The 16902-nt window shown below is 41.3% G+C and overlaps 1 protein-coding gene across 1 annotated transcript in view; it reads right to left on the bottom strand.

Annotated features, from left to right (window-relative positions):
• pde4ba (phosphodiesterase 4B, cAMP-specific a) overlaps positions 1–10625 on the bottom strand; it is an 89169-nt gene extending 78544 nt beyond the window's left edge. The window contains exon 1 of the mRNA XM_069680131.1: positions 10162–10625. Coding sequence (XP_069536232.1) covers positions 10162–10274 — 113 coding nt within the window. The 5' untranslated portion in view covers positions 10275–10625. The remainder of the gene's footprint in view (positions 1–10161) is intronic.
• Positions 10626–16902: the final 6277 nt, after the last annotated feature.

Below are 16902 nucleotides of genomic sequence, written 5' to 3'. Positions count from 1 at the left end.
TTTTTGATTCTAAAACACATCAAATAGTGACAATGAGCAGTAACGCCACAGCAATTAAAGAAAATACTTTAAAAGAGACAAAACTACGGAAGCCGAGAAGTGCCAGGATTTCAGTTTAGTTTAAAAAATTCTGTTCAGAGACAATCAACGCGTTAACACAAGGCATCAGAAGATACTTTCCATTTATTCCTTATAGTGTTATAATATGCACATTTCCAGGAGTGATTCTAAAGAAGAAGAAGAAGAAAACTTTCTACTTGACCATGGAGGACAACGACACGCAGCAGTGGAGAGACTGCGAAATAGCAGATTTAATTGCTATTTGGGGAGATGCCTCTATCCAGTCAAAAGCAGAAGGCTCGTACCGCAACCTAAGTGTGTTCGAAAGAGAAGTTTGCTGCTGTGGTCCGATTTGCCCATCTCACAAAAAGTTTATGCACATCCAAAGTGCCAAAGCCCGACAGCCATCCATGTTTTACGGAAAACAAAAACTTGTATTGTTGTTTGCTCACAGGTGTCTTTTCTTTTTGTTCACATTGGTATCTCACCTGAGTCACGTTCTAAAATAGATATGAAGAGTGACACCGACAAATCAGATATGAGCCGCAAATCAGAACTGAACATGCAGGCCTGCAGTATTTAAGCTGAAAAAATCAGTTTATATTAATCAAACAGTCGACTGTTCTTAAGTGAGATCAGTCCAGGACTGTCATGGTAATGGAGGATTAACTGACCATGAAGACTGAAATCAGGTTTGATCAAACAAGTCTTTCTCTCCTGATAAATGTTTGTGTTACTTTGGAGAAACACATCTTCGTTATCCCGAGAAAGACATTCCAGATAATGGGATTAAAAAAATGAAGCATGGCTGCTCTTGGCCTCCGTACAAAACTCAAGTACATGAAGAAAATCTGAACACCTGAGCAGCCTTAAGAAGTAAACTTAAGGCCAGATGATGAACATGGACGCGGGATGCTTGCTGTCACACTAAAATAACCCTTACTATTTGTCTCATTTTCCAACTCCAACAAAAGACAGTCGACTTCAAGGATTCCATGAGTCACAAAACATGTCAACAACAAACGTTTCCCATCAGAGTGCGTCACTTTATTGTCTGTGCTTCTTGCAGTGCTGCTGTTTTCTCACTTTGCATCAGATATTTTCTTCATTTGCTTCTTTTTTGTGTATTTTTTATAGTTTTTCTAAAGCTGCAGTGTGTTGAACTCTCAGGGCCACCGTACACAAAGTTGACCTTTGACCTGCAAATCACAAAATCATTGTTTTCTCTAATTCATTTCTTGAACTGTCCTTCATATCTACCACTGCTGCTCAAGTTTTTAAAAAAGGTTGAACTCCAAGACAAGAGAACAAAAACTCAAAAGTCTTTGAGGACGAAACTGTTGTTTCTGAGAGCCGCACGGTGTCACAGACGGAGAGCGAGAGAGCATTCTTATTCTTTGAATTCATCTCTTCCTTCCTGTGAGTTATGCTGAGGGGAAACCAGTGACCATTTGTCTGCCGGGTTGTGCAAACAGAGGTGCCATGGTAACACCTCCTGTTTGTCCCAGCGTGTTAGCCAAACGTTAAATATTATTCCTTCAACACACACTTGAATTTGATTCTGTTCTGTTATTAAAATGAGCAATTCGAGTGGAAAGTCGTGGATAAAAAACATCTGTTCCAGCACACGATGAGCTGATTTCCTGGTTGAAGTGTATCAGGGAGCAATATTATCAAGAAGAAATGCAAAACAAAAACAAAGAGGTGCATGGGACAAACTGTGGATCCTAAAACAACCTATCTGTCTGAGAAGCCGGCTCGTTGAAATGTGCTCTGAAACGCCCCAGAAGCACGGTGAGCTGATTGACTGATCGCATAACACAAAGCAGAAATAGCAGCTGAAGTTTAAACTCCCGCCATGAATGTGCAGCGGAAAGTATCGAAGAATAGTTAATTACCCGAGCGAGTCCAAACATGACGATGCTGAAGAAGTCATTTCCCAGCACATTAGTATTTATCTTGTCATCATTATCCAACACTGATCTATTCCCACACCTACTCGGACACTTTAGTCTCTCTTTTTGGCTACCTTTACCAACAACGGGACTTTGTGAAGCTGCTCAACTCCCAATTCATTCGGTATGATGCAACCTGACAAGGCCGCAACATCAAACACAGAGCACTTGGCAAATAATCGACACCAGAAGTATTCTTCCAAAAGATGTAAATCCCAGACGTCATCAAACATCTAAAAATTTATATAAATATAATAATATATATATATATATATATATATATATATATAAGATATATCCATGGGTATAATTGATGTATACCATAAAAGTAAATGTGCGTCCCACCATAGGAAACTACGGAGGCCCTACAGGGACATGCATACATACATTTTATTTACTCCGTTGTCCCATGAGAACAAGTAATTTTATTATTATTTATCTTGTCATCTCAAGATAACAAGGCTGGTTTTCCAGTGATGAGTTAAATTTCAGTTGTTTTCTTGAGATTTTGACATGTTTTTCTAATTATCTCGGGATAACAACGCTGGGTTTGTCGTGATATCGGGAACGTTTTTCTGCCGATCTATAAAACAAAACAGGCTGGTCACTGTGATATTACAGAGCACCACATTGGCCTAACTAATGTGGTAAGTTAAGCCTGTTTCTATGTTTGTTTGATGCTTTCGCAGCCCTGGGGTGAGAGTTATGATCACCTGACGTCACGGTGATGTGTCATTATCCAGTGATAACGTGATAAATAAGTCGAGATCTCGAGAAAACGACCAGAAATTACTCACTATCACAGGTCATCGGAGTAAATAAAATGTATGGATGCATGTCCGCTTAGGGCTTCCGTAGATAACAACACTACAGTGTAGGTTTAGATTTATAGTTATATAATTCCCTCAAGTTCCCTAAGGTCATCATTTTTTTTCCCTTTTATTCATATTGTCATTTCATGTTTTATTTTGAAACTCACCCTTCAGATCCCTGCTCCCTGCGTCTCCTGCCTCATGTGCCAACCCTGCCCTAATTGCCCTTTGATTACCTGTGCATATATACTCTGTCTGTCTTCCCTGTCGTTGCCAGTTCATGTGTGTTCCTTTGTGTCGCCTAGTGAGTGATGTCTGTGTTTGACCTGATTTTTTTACCTTGCTTTTTTGCCCTTTTTGGATAATTATCCGTGATAACCTGTGTATCAAACCTGGACAGGACATTAAACTCTGTCTTTTGCTTTTGCTTGCCTTGAGTGTGTGTTTTGTGCTTTTGCAGCCCAATGGATACGAGGTAGATCATCTGACATTAACACTGGTGCAGCGCTGTTATCTGGAGTTAACGTGATAAATAACGTCGAGAAAACAACCAGAAGTAACTTACGAGAGGAGACAGGGAGCGAAACTATGCTCGACATGAACTACGTCATCAACACTTCCGCTCGCTCGTGCTGAATGTTGCAGACCTTGGACATGATTGGACTTCACACTGGAGGAGTGCAAGGTCAAAGCCAGTTCAAAGTCCAGCTTAGTGGATTCAGACATTTATGCATCACATGCAGCCGACCCGGGTGATGTCAGGAGTGCAATACATTAGCACAAAGTGCTACTGATACAGTCCATCAAGTTCCCTACGGTCTTGTTTTAGTTTCACTTACTTATATTGTCATTTCCTGTTTTATTTTGAAAGTCACCCTTGTCTCTTGCTGTGTTTGAAATGCCATGCTATACTAGCAGAGCGTACAGATTTGGCCTACTATATCCCACAATAGCTAAAGAAGCGACGATTATTGTTTACTTCCACCTGGCGTAGCATACAGCAAAAGGAATTTGAAAAGCTCCTCCATACTACATACTACCGCCGAACGCAGCATGCAGTATATAGCATACAGTATATAGCATGTAGTATATAGTATGTAGTATATAGTATGTAGTATATAGTATGTAGCATGTAGTATATAGTATGTAGTACGGCATTTAGAAGCCTCTGTGTTTCAGATCCCTGCTCCCTGCGTCTTCTGCCTCATCTGCCAACCCCGCCCTAATTGCCCTTTGATTACCTGTGCATATATACTCTGTCTGTCTTCGTAGACAGTTCGTTGTGTGTTCCTTCATGTCGCCTAGTGAGTGATGTCTGTATTTGACCTTAGCCTGATTTCTTGACCTTGCCTTTTTGCCTGTTATCAGCTGTGTATTGAACCCGGACTCGACACCAATCTCTGTCTTTCGCTTTTACCTGCCTTCAGTCAGTCAGTCGTGCATTTTTGAGACCATCATCTGACATTCCATTGGCCGCATCATATGTGTGAAAGAGCGGTTTTAGTGGAGCTACAACAGTTGCTACAGTAGTTTTTTTAAATATCAGTTCTTTATTTGACTTCCTTTATTTCCTTCAATATCAACATTCTCCACTGGTGTCAGGAGCTTAAAAAGATCTCCAGATTTTCCTCTTCCCCTGCTGTGTCTCTGTAGCACTGATGTGTTGAAGCTTATTTGAGGAGGCCATAATCCCTTAATATGAAACTTAAACCACAGTCTAAACAACTCTCACTTGAAATTGACCCGGATCAGGAAGATTTTTTCAGGTGCATCGGTGTCTTTTGTGCCTGTACTCGTAAATGAAGATCGTGTTCCCCTGTCCGTCAAACCACACTAATGAAAACAAGAATTACGCACATAAATCACTGCTGCTCCTCACTCTTATCTTATAAAAACAGGCAAAGCATCAAGCTGAAACCTGCACAGAGAATCACATTAGTCTTCTGGCCTATTATAATGTGCCACAAGAAGAAAGCTCAGGAATCCGACCAGATACAGCACTTATTAATAGAAATTAGGCCACTAACGTAATCAGGGCCTGTGCCAAGTCATTATACATGCACATTTAGGAACAAAGTCATGCAGCAGATGCTCTCTTTAGAAATCATTTACAGTCCAAATACACGGACACATGACACACATAATTTCAGGAAACACAAAGCAGAACTGGCCGAAAGGTGCGATGACAGAGGAACACGAGCTGAGGGCGGCTTCGTGTCTGTGCGTAAGCGGGGAGGGTGAAGTGAGAGCTGGTGGACCGCAAAGGGTAAAAGAGTGATAGACACTTATCTGTCTTCCAAATAGAGGACAGACAAAGAGGATAGAAATGAGGCTTAGCGGGACGTTGCTTTAAAAAAATAACATTCCTGGGCTGGTTAATTGCTGTGTGGCATCTCTTTCCCGTTACATTCCCCAGTCTGTACAGAGTCAGGCTGCGTGTGGTCAGAGTCTCTATCTTCTCTCTACTGCTCTAAGTGAGCTGAGTGTGCTGGGACGACAACCCCTTCAACTTATAACTAACTGTTCAGTAAAGTCAAGTAATTTTGTAAAGATGGACAGATAACCAGTCGTGGAAAGTAACTGTTCATTATTTAAGCAATATCACACTCGAGGTTGTGATGTTGTACTCAATATCGTCACGGCTGTGGTTCGGTCGCAGGCACAAGTTGGTGGGGCATAAAATAATCTGTTGCTGATTGTTACAATTTACTTCTTTTTGCCGCTTCTATTACTGTTGTTTAAAAGCAATCACACAAGAGGGGGGGATGTTGTAGTGAACATCAGCACAGCTGTGATTCAGTCGGAGGTAAATGGTCACTGTTAATTACTGCTTAAAGTGATAATCTTCAAGATTTTCATGTAAATAAATGTCTGTTAAGTCACTGTCTATCGCAGAATGAGGTAACACTATGGTGACTGAGCCTATGGCCCACTGATGAAAGCCTTTGCATTTGCAGTATTACACACTGGGTGTCTGTGGCGACATTCATGAAAAAAATCACAAGCGGCGCCCAGTTAGTGACGTGTTTTCCATCACCCAGCAGTGGTTGGTCTGCCAGAGAGGGTAGGCAGAGCTAAGCGGCTGCTTCTCCAGTCTCTGCAAGTGTTTCTAGTAAACAGTAATCTACTATGGCTGAACAAACAAAGAAAAGATCGATGACTACAGATACAACTTCAGAAATAAGTGAAAATCCAAAGAAAAAGAAACAAACGCTCAGATGAAGGCAAACAGTCTAAAAAGGAAAGCGACCAACAGCGAGGAAAATCAAGTTACCGTTTATCGCCACAGGTGCCGCCAAAGAGAACAAAATGGATATCCACGAGATTATAACTTCAACAGTATTCGAAACACCTGGCTGAGGCGGAGTGATACACATAGTGAAAAGTCCCAATGATGTTCTCTTTCTCATGGAACACCTCTCGTTGCAAATATCTGATACTGTATTTCGTAATAATACATTAGTCATAGGGGCATTATTCTGCACAACAATGTTTGCTAACTTTGCACTCTAGATGTTGGACTTATACTTGTGCTTTTACCTGTTTACACTCATGTAGTGCTATTTTCTTCAGGATCAGGATACTTCCTACAACACTGTAGATAACTACATTTGATTCTCTCACTTGGCACCGTCATCTTAACCCTTACCTTCCTGCTACCCAACCATCCTTACACGGCCCCTGAGTCACCACTGTCTCGATCCTTCTGATCCTCCCAGACATCCGTGTAATCACTTGTTATCACCCTCATCATTATCTTAATTGAAATAATCACCATTATCACCATCATCAAACCCACTACACAGCCGCCGCGGCTAATTCCACCTTGGCGAGTCACTCACAAATCAAAAGCTCACGACCACAAAACCACAGCGACCTTACGAGCCCTGGCTGCAGTTTTCTGTGTATCTGTCTCCATGACAACAAGTTGTACTACAAGTGCGCACTGCAAATAAAGAGCTGAACCGCAAAGTGTACAACACAGCGCTGCACCCCACCCATGGGCAAGCACGCACAACACACTGCTATTCAAGGTCCTGTGCTGGGGAGGAAAGTGGGTCAGCAGCGTGAAAAGAAATATGGTTTTAAAGGCTGACAGATGTTAAGCACGCGATACAAAGTGTACGATTACAAACAGATACAGGCAGCTCATTTTGCCTGCAGCCTCATTGGCTTTGTCTGCTTTATGTTGTGACATTACAATCATATTAAAGGCGACGCTGTTCTTGTCTTTGCCCTAAAAGGCTCCCTATAGTGTATCTGAAGAGCAGCCGTGAGTGACGTCAATTGTGTTTCTTTGTGCTCTGATTCTCAACCAAAATTAGCTGTAATCAGAACAATATTACTGTGAAGTTCGTCCTCCAAACGTCCTCAATCCATCTGAGATGTTTGGAGGATAAAAGTGGACCCAGCGCCCAGGAAACCCCTCTGTGGGGACAAAAGGCGCTGTAATCTTTGTTATTATGCCATAGGAACCCGGGTCACTGTCCAAATATGTGGTTAATCCCATCTCTCCGGAGATTATCTGTCCTCGCGAAACATGTGAGAAACTCTCACTAGCACATATAGGCTAATTCCTGCACAACCACATACCGCGCAGGGGCAGCCGAGTGTGTGTAAATAAGTTGCAGGCAAACAAAAGCACACGCATTAACAATGTACACAGCAGTGTGAGGAAGTAGCCATGGAGTGATTATTCCCGAGGCGCTCACGCAGGCCTCGTCTACCTGTGTTATGATTCAAGTACAGTACAGTACACCATCTGTGTACTTCTGCTTTCTTTACTATAGCCCAGTACTTTCCACAGGAAACCCTCGGTCACAGGGGTGGAACCCACCCACCCAGACGTGGATGTCTCCAGAGCTCAACGTCTCCACACTTCCATGATTGCAGATTGCCTTTTTTTTTAAAGGTTAAAGAAGGAACATTAATCATTACATGTTAATCGCTCAGCAAACTCTTTAGTCTTCCTTTCCTGCTCTGTTTCACAGTAAGATGCCCCCTAAACTGTGCAACTGTCACAGCAAGCAGCCCGCTGTGTCTCCAGCTGGGCCAGAATACCCACAATCCTCCTGGGGTCAGACCCAGCCTAGTTTTTTAACTTTGCTGTACTTCTTCCCTGACGCACCACAGCACTTGTAACTGCCTGGAGGAGCCAACACAAATAGCTGGAGGTTGCTTCTCATCCACGAGCATAAATAACCGCCATCGCCGGGGTCAGTTCACAGTTCAGTGAGTACAGGATTAGTAATGAAAGAACAATCACACCGTTTTTATAAAAATGCACAAATTACATTTTCTTTCTTTTCCCCTGATATAATTTTGTTTATGTATTGAGCTGATGTAACTCTGTGTTGTTGCTGCTGTCTACACAAGTCTGTCTTGAGAATGAGACCACATGTCTCAATGAGATTAGCGCTCTAAATAAAGGCTAAATAAACCTTTTTTTTAATGTCAGCATCTTTAATTCATTGGTAGTAGTTCTACAATAAACAAGGAAAATAACTTTAATCCTAAAAGACACTGACAGCAAGGACAGCTCACCTAAAACCGAGTGAAATTTTCTTGTTAAAAGCCTGGCAGAGTTTTAAATTAAAAGTAGTTTATAAAACAATCCCTTGGATTGTTTTGGAAGACAGTGTTACAGTTTTTGAGTCCACTTGAAATAAAGGCATTTCAGCATGTTGTTGTGACAGGAACAGCTGAACTTCTGCAGTGTTTCTTAAAACAACAGGAGCTGCTCTGGTTCACCTCTTTGTGTGGGATTTAAAAGTTGAGTCAGAGTCTAGATTAAAACCCAGGCTTGTGACTTCTGATTTAACCATTTTATGCAATTTTATACTTCGTACTATTAATCCTTCTCTACTACATTTCAGGCAGAAATATTTTTATTCTTACGTGACTCGTTTACAGCTGGATTAAGTGGTTACTTTTTAGAGGAAGAATTTGCATCACTTAATGTAAAATATTTTGGCAAAGCTTACAGTACTTTCTGCAAGATTTAACCAGTAGTTTCCAACCTTGTTTGCTTACGAAATCAGCGTGTATTTGGGGCAGCTGCCATGTTTCAGATGTCTGTGCGTTGTCATTAGATGGTTTGACTTCAATAGTTGCTCTGGACCGTGGAATAAAGTTAACCGACAAAAAGAACTTTGAGAAATGCCTGAAAATTGTTTAAAAAAAATGTAGCAATTTACCCATTTAACTGTAAAACCGAATGTTAAATGTCGGAGTTTGGTCATCTTTTGGGTCCAAGGAAATAAACAGCTGTGTCATCAGCATAACTGTGGAAACCAAACTTATGTTCTCCAACATCATCCAAAGAAAGCATGTATAATGAAAACTGCAGGGGACCAAGGTAGGTACCCTGAGCCACACCAAAAGGTGCTTCCCTGATACTTTATCTCCTGTACTGACAATCATGTGTACATTTTGCTTGTGACCCCTGGACACAGGTTGTGTACTGCATGTCTGAATGCAACCAAACAGTGAAAGTACTTTCTCAAGTTGATCCGATTTGATGTAAAACTGTTCAATATGTCCCAAAAAATCAAGCAAAGATTTAAGGAAACTCAGCTTGCTTTCCACCCTGAAACTCCACAGTCATCTGTCGCCCCCGTGACACTAAAACTGAAGAGCACTTTTTTAAATATGTTGGCTTTGTAGGGTTATCGGCTATGCAGGAGGAGTTAGAGACTGGTGCTATTTGGTGTTCAAAACATGAACTAATATGGTCAGTCAAGATAATCTGCCTGGCAACAAACTCAAATTTACCAGAGTAGCTGAAGGCGATCGGAGACACTTCAATGTCATGATTTGTGTTTATTTTTTTCGATGTATCCTCGGGCCGACTGCATCTCACAGACAGCACTAACATCACACTGTGGCTAAAAAAAGTAGTGACAATAAACAAATTCATCTCATCACTTCCATTCTGTTATGCAAACTACTCGAGTCCCTGAACACTGCACGCAACCTGTTAAACAGCCCCAAACCATACACATCTTAAACATGTGAGTTCATGTAACCACATTCCTGCTGTGGATTACTATAATGATGAGAAACACATGATTGCTTAATGTATGGGAAATAGGAAGTAGGAAGGACAACACATGAAGTGGATACGCACGCAGCTAGGGGAGGAGTTAAAGGGATTCTGAGAAACACAACTTAATGAGGAGTTTCTTGAAACAAAACAACTTTAAATGGACAAAAATATTAAAATGACACCAGATAAAACACATCATGGACAGATTTAAAGGCACAGGGGCTTTTCTGTTTGAAATATGAGGCAGCGTGCCATGTGTGTGCGTGTGTTATCCTTGCGTCCTGACCTGTGAGCGTGGCCATGGTTGGTGGCGTGGAGTTTCCTGATGACTTCCTCGCTGAAGTCAAAATGAACCCTTCCTCTGGCACAGGGTGAACGCCGGTACATCGCCCTCGACATACACTTTCACTCATGCGCACACAACCCTTGACATACTCTATAAGATCAACTAGAGCACACCCAAACGCAGCATTTCACACGCCTGAACCAAGCGTACACACCACACACATCTGACAAGTCAGCACCACTTGTGATAACCGCACAGTAGCATGCATGCACACACTCATGCACTCACTTTAAATAAACAAACTAGCAGCTTTCTAAATAATCTCCCTATTATACAAAATAAGCATCACACACACACACATCCACCTCCTACAAATAGCAGTATATCTCTCATTAAAGCTACACAATCACACATTTAAATGACCTATAAAACCTTCAAAAGTTACTCAGCACATCACCCATCAGCCATCCTCTCCTCGGCACAAGTGAAAGCAGCAGCACAGGTATCCAAACACCTTCAACACACACACTCGATGGCACGTCACACACAGGCGGCGAGTCAGCGCGTCACATCACGGAACTCTGTACGCTCACACTCTGACACTCTCTGGGCTCTCTGCGCGGACTCTTCTCTTCGTCACAGGCTATACTTCCTTCCCATGGGGTGTGTATGTGTGTGTTAGTGTAGTTCATGTGTGTGTGTGTGTATGGAGGTCTGTTCCCTTCAGAGCGGCCCAGCAGAGTAAGGAGGAACATCTAAGTCCTGGAGTGGAGTCACTGGAGTGGAGTCATGACTCGCCCGTCACTCACAGGCCTGTTTGCTCTAATTAACACTGAACCTATGGAAAACACACAAACACATACCGCCATATTTATAACTGCTATAATGCGCAGACTGTTATGTTTTAAGAGAGAATATTTCCCATGAAAGTGCTTCAAGACTTTGTCTTAAAAGCTTGGAAAAGAAGCAAAGATTTACTCTCATTTCCAGGTATTATACGATGTCTTTTCTCCTTTTCATTTATAAATTCTGTTGCAGGTATCACAAGTGTTATTTCATGTTGGGTTAATATAAGAGCTGTGAGGAGGGGTCAAGCAGCTAATATGACAAATTGATGAGAGCCTGTGACTCCAATCTTACACCCACATTGTGAATTAGAATAACAGGTGTCTGTGTTCAGAATATGAAGATGCTTAGGAATCAATAAGTCTTTTAAACCTTTAATTGAACAACATCATATGGAAGCAAGTTGCTCCATTTAGTGTCTTTAAATCCACTTAAACCCTGTTTTTATTCCTTTCTGGTCTGTAAATGTGATTTTTAAAAATGATTTCCAGGGCGCTGGTTTAGCTCAGTCAGAAGAGCAGGCGCCCCACATGCAGACGCTAGAGTCCTCGACGCATCGACCACAGGCTCGACTCCAGCTCTCTCTTCTCCATATTTCCTGTCAGTCTTCACTGTCCGATCAAAGGATATCATAACGGCAAGAAAAATTATTTTCTAAACTCTGTTGTAGGCTAAGGTTTAAAAGCTTATAGAACTAAAACGTGTAAGTATATAGTATGTATTCCTAATTATTTATTGCTTAAATACACCCTGTTGTCAATGCAAACATTGCACTGTATCAACACAAAACTATGCACCTGTACATACTGTGTAGTATTTTTCCACTGTAAATATTGCTAAACCACCTCCCTCGGGTAGTCATGTTTATTATTTGCATCTTCTTTTGCACTCCTTATCTCTGCACTACTTTCCTATTGCCTTATTGCTTACTGTGCATACAGAGCCCTGTAGACCGGAGCCAGACTCCTTGTATGTGTACACATGCTTGTCCAATAAAGCTGATTCTGATAAGTTATTAGTTAAAGGTTATGTTAACTTATAAGTAGAGCTTATATGAATGTATGGTGTCTGACAATTGTAGACCATGCGAGCTGCACAGGGTTGTTTGCATGACTCTAGTCCCCTTTTTTTATGAAAACAATAAAGAGTAAACAAAGGTATGTGCATCAATAGAGAGTGTATAATACAATAATAAAAGAGGCTATAAGCCATTTATTAATGTTTGTTCACCGCTTCAAACTGCTACATTGGGGAGCTTCAATTCAGTTGTGAGCATTAAAAACTCTTTTTGCCGATTCGAATGTCAAAATTTAAATACTAATTTGAACGCAAAAAAATACGATGATTCAGAAACCCAAATGTTTAGATTGACTGTTATTCTGGAAAGCAGGTCTACCTTAACTGTCAGTGTGTGTGTGTGTGTGTCTGTGTGTGGAAGAGGTGGCATCTGGCACTTTGCGGGGGGGCATGGTGCCATGATGACACTGTAGAGTACACTATGGTACAGAGCTGTACAGTACAGTATGCGGACACCCAGGCCCTTATATGGTAGGACAACTGAGATGGCAGATTTGCGATAAAAGCAGCACATAGAGTGAAATAAATGAGCTGCAGGAACACAAAGGAAGAGATGGAATGTACAGTAATTACATGGAAGTTGAAGCCACCGTGGGATGTTTTTCCACGCGTGTCAATGTCACAATCTGAATGTACAATGTTGATGACAATGGCTGCATGAGTAACTACCTCATTCTTCTCATAACAGCCGCAAGAGTTTCATTTAAATACCGCCGCGACAGGACAAGTGAGCTTCCTTGTCATTTATTTGGAAATGATTCAGAGCGATGACACATAGCGCAAACACATTAGAGGAGGAGCAGGATCACAGAGGCCAAATCTGAATCACTACTACGTTCCCACAGTGCAGCTCGCCCCGCCGCCTCACGGAGAGGAGAGGAGAGGCGGAAGATGTGGTGGCCACGGGGCTGCGTGTGTGCCGTGCTACAATGGGACCAGCATTCCTCCTTAATGTGCTCCCAGGGGTTAACCATCAAATGAGAAGATAAAGAAAGAGCTTCCCCATGCACTATAATTGTCTTCATCTGTAGTCGAGCAGTGGTAACTGGTGCAGATTGAAATACACTGACTGTTCATGGCTGTAAGTGGTTAAGAGACAGAGAAGAATACTTGTTGTTCAGGATGTTACATTTCATGCCACCAGACAATATGTATTATTACAGCAATTATAGGCTTTTTAAGGTTAACCGTCTATGTTAGCCTAAATGTTATAATCTCAGGAAAAGGATGGCGGAACAGGCAAAACACCAGATTTAGTGTCTCTCTGAAAGCACCCTGCAGAACATTTACTTCTCTTTATAGGTCATCATGATACATTAGTTTCTGTTTTAGATGTCGACCTTAGTATCAACACTTCCTTGTTGTTACTGTTCACATTCTCAGTAATCTCTATTTGCAGGGGGCGTCGATTTCCTGGAAGGCAAGTGTTGTTGGAACTACCCTTGTAGTCTGAGTAATATTGACCGATCGTACAAGCTGCGGCACACGCAGGAAAAACAGTCCTTGAGGAGAGCAAAAGCAGGTGGAGCGTAATCCGCCGTAATGACATCCCAGCTCCAATCAGCGTCATCTGACGCTGATTTAGCTTCTTAATGATCTCTATAAACAGATATCTGCATGCTAACAGCTAACAATCTGCTCTAGATCTAAAATCTACTTGACACAAATTCCCTTGACGCTGTGTCATGAAAGCCGTTCAGCGTTCAGATTTCCCAACTTCCTTGAATGCATCAGATCGATCCGACCTCAGTTCAACAAACGAGCATTTTAAAAGTTTTCTTCTCCTTTCGAGGACCGACCTGACAAAGCTTGTATTTTTACTTCTTACTAATCTGCATCATGATGATGAAATTTCAGCAACAGTAAGACCCCGATCTTAAAAAAGAAACATAAATTCATATAATACATTAAATAATTAGCGCTTTCTGGATTTCAAAGTGCAACAGGCGCATTTATATAATTTAATGTGTCCATATATAAAGTTTATGATTGTATATTTTATTTATTCTATATTGAAATCTTGTGTGTCTGTTTAGTTGAAGGGAGTAAAACTTCATTTCAAAAAATGACCACCGCAAAAATATGTTTTTCTCTGCTTCTTCTGTTTATCGGTTTGCATTTGTGTAAAATTAATTTTTGTTTTATTGTAAACAACATTTATCCTACTTCCAGATATTCTCATTCAGGTCTTTTATTGGCAGAAAATGACGACTAGCTAAGACCAAAAGATGCAAAACATGTTTTTCAGAATACATGCAAAGAAATAAGTTCATTATTAACTTTAAACGACTGAATTCTCCTGTTTTAACTCAGGAAGAGTTCACAAATCAGTATTTGGTGGAATAACCTGGTTTTTAATTACAGCTTCATGCGTCTTGCCTGCTCTCCACCAGTCTGTACATTGCTGTTTGGGTGATGTCCGGCCACTCTTTGTTTGATGTCTTGTGACCGTCCGTCTTCCTCTTGATCACATTCAGGAAGTTTTCAGTGGGGCTCAGATCTGGACTGGGCAGGCCGTGACATGTAGAGAGAGATGCTGATTTAAGGAACATTTGGAATGGTCTCTTAATTTTTACAAAGCTGTATACAGTCTGTATTATATATATGTGTCATGTAGTGTATTTCTGTTCATACTGTATATATCTGATCACTAATGCATACACAATATTCTTTACATACCTCCAGCTGCTTATTGTGTGTTTACTGTCTCACTATCGCCAGTACTTGTACTAATACCGCATACCTGCACTACCTGTTTGTTTGTATCTTCCTTCCCCTTTCTTTCAAACATGACTCCGCACTTTTCTGCTTTTTGCACTTGTGGTTGCGCTTTGTTGTCTCAGTATCTGCACTCAATCAAGATAAATGTAATGTAATAATATTCTTTTAAAGCCTTTACATGTTATCTAATTGTGCGGCCTTCTGTCCCTGTGTGGCATCACAAAATCAAATCATGTTTATCTTCGGGAGAACCCTCATCTGAGTTTGTGACTCGATCTTTACAACACAATAAACCTAAGAACTATAAAAGCAGCACTATCATAATTGAACCGGCAGTGTTTCTACTGTTAAATAAATAGTGAACAAGCCTGTTCACTGGTTAAAAGACTGTCCGTGTTTATAAGGCTCGGTGCTGCAGATGTAAAATAAACAGAATGCAGAGAAGCCACAGTGGCGTTACAATAAACAAAACCTTGGCAACATAACAAGTACTTCTGTTGTTCAAATTTTAGAGCGAGATGAGGTATGTGTTATTCTCTAATGTGTTGATGAAACCAAACCACCCAGTGAAACTATTCACTCCTGGGCAGGGCACGAATACACACTGCAGTAATACCACTTTAAAGGTCACTCTGCACTCGGGCATTATTCAGACTTTAGATTGATTTGTAAGGTTGATGTTTGGCTTGTATAAAATCTAACTTTGACTAAAAAGAGGCAGGACCCCTTTATAGACACCAGATGGCACTATTTCACTCCACTTAAAACTACAGTTCAGGCTTGCGTCCACTAGATGGCAGTGTGCAACCACAGTATGCGGCCTCCAATTACAGCAGTGAAACCCCCATTTACACAATGAGGCACGCAGGATGTGCCACCAGGTGAAAACCACTCAGAGACAACATTACACAGGTCCCTTCAAGTGTTATTACTTGTTGTATTAAAATAACAGCAGTGAGGAGGGGTCAAGCAGCTAATTTGTGACCCCAATCTTACACCCACATTTGTAAATTAGTTTAACAGGTGGCTGTGTTCAGAATATTAAGATTCTTGGGAATCAATGCGTCTTATAAACCCTGAATTACACATGAATATTGATGCAAGATGCTCCCAATAAGCGTCTTTCAATCAACTTAAACCCCATTCCTTGCATTTTTTTTATCATGCATTTTAGTGAACAACAAAGAAAGCTTGGATTTCTTTATACCCGCATCGTTAAAAGGTTTCACACGGAAACAGAGAACCATAATTAAACATCGATCAGGCGTCAGTTTGACAGCTTAAGAGCAGCCTGTCAACTCGTCGCTGCTATTCGGCTCCCCCGGCTTTCCCCCTGCGTCTCAAATCGATCTCACGCTGCAGCTGATTCCCCCGAAAAAAAGACAAACTTTAGCAAAGTGTCCTTTGTCTCACTGCACCGAAAGAAAACGCTGGAAATAGAATCGGGGATGTATTTGACAGAACCCGACAGGCACAACACCACCTCTGACACGAAAGCTGTCTGTCGTAAAAACACACAGGAATCAGATGAGATCAGGATCAAACGATAGGCATGATCCCTGAAAGCTGTTTAAAAAATGAATGCTGAAAAGGGAGAAAGAGACTGGGGGACAATCAGAGTTCAGAGGCAGACTGATGGAACGCTTTACATGACAGAGGCTGACGAAGGAAGCTCGACAGAGTGACAGATATGAAGAGATGTTTAGGACTGGGGAACACACAGTCAAATAAAAATCGAAACCCTCTTTGATTCTGAATCGATGCACAAATATGATTTAATGTCCCTGCTTGCTATGCCTTGTCAATAAAAAAGACAGGACTCTGAACTACCGAGTATGATGCAATTTAAAGTGATCACAAGAGTCGACGTTTGCATCATAGTCTGTATAAAAAGATGGACGACATGACAGCTCCCTAAAAGTGAACCAAAACATCTCTATCGCCCCCTGCTGACTTTATGCAGTATAGGTCATAAAGCCCGCCTCCTCCATGTAAACAGGTGGGACATGGGTCAAACTATAAAATCTAAATTTACGACGAACAAATGTTTCTCAAACATCAATACAGTTAGTTCTTATCATGCTGATTTACGTCCAA

This window comes from Semicossyphus pulcher, unplaced genomic scaffold (genome assembly GCF_022749685.1).
Source record: "Semicossyphus pulcher isolate SPU_LCO1_2020_fin unplaced genomic scaffold, fSemPul1.0.p SCAF_4, whole genome shotgun sequence".
Taxonomy (NCBI): Eukaryota; Metazoa; Chordata; class Actinopteri; order Labriformes; family Labridae; genus Semicossyphus; species Semicossyphus pulcher.
This window is presented reverse-complemented; position numbering and strand designations above follow the sequence as displayed.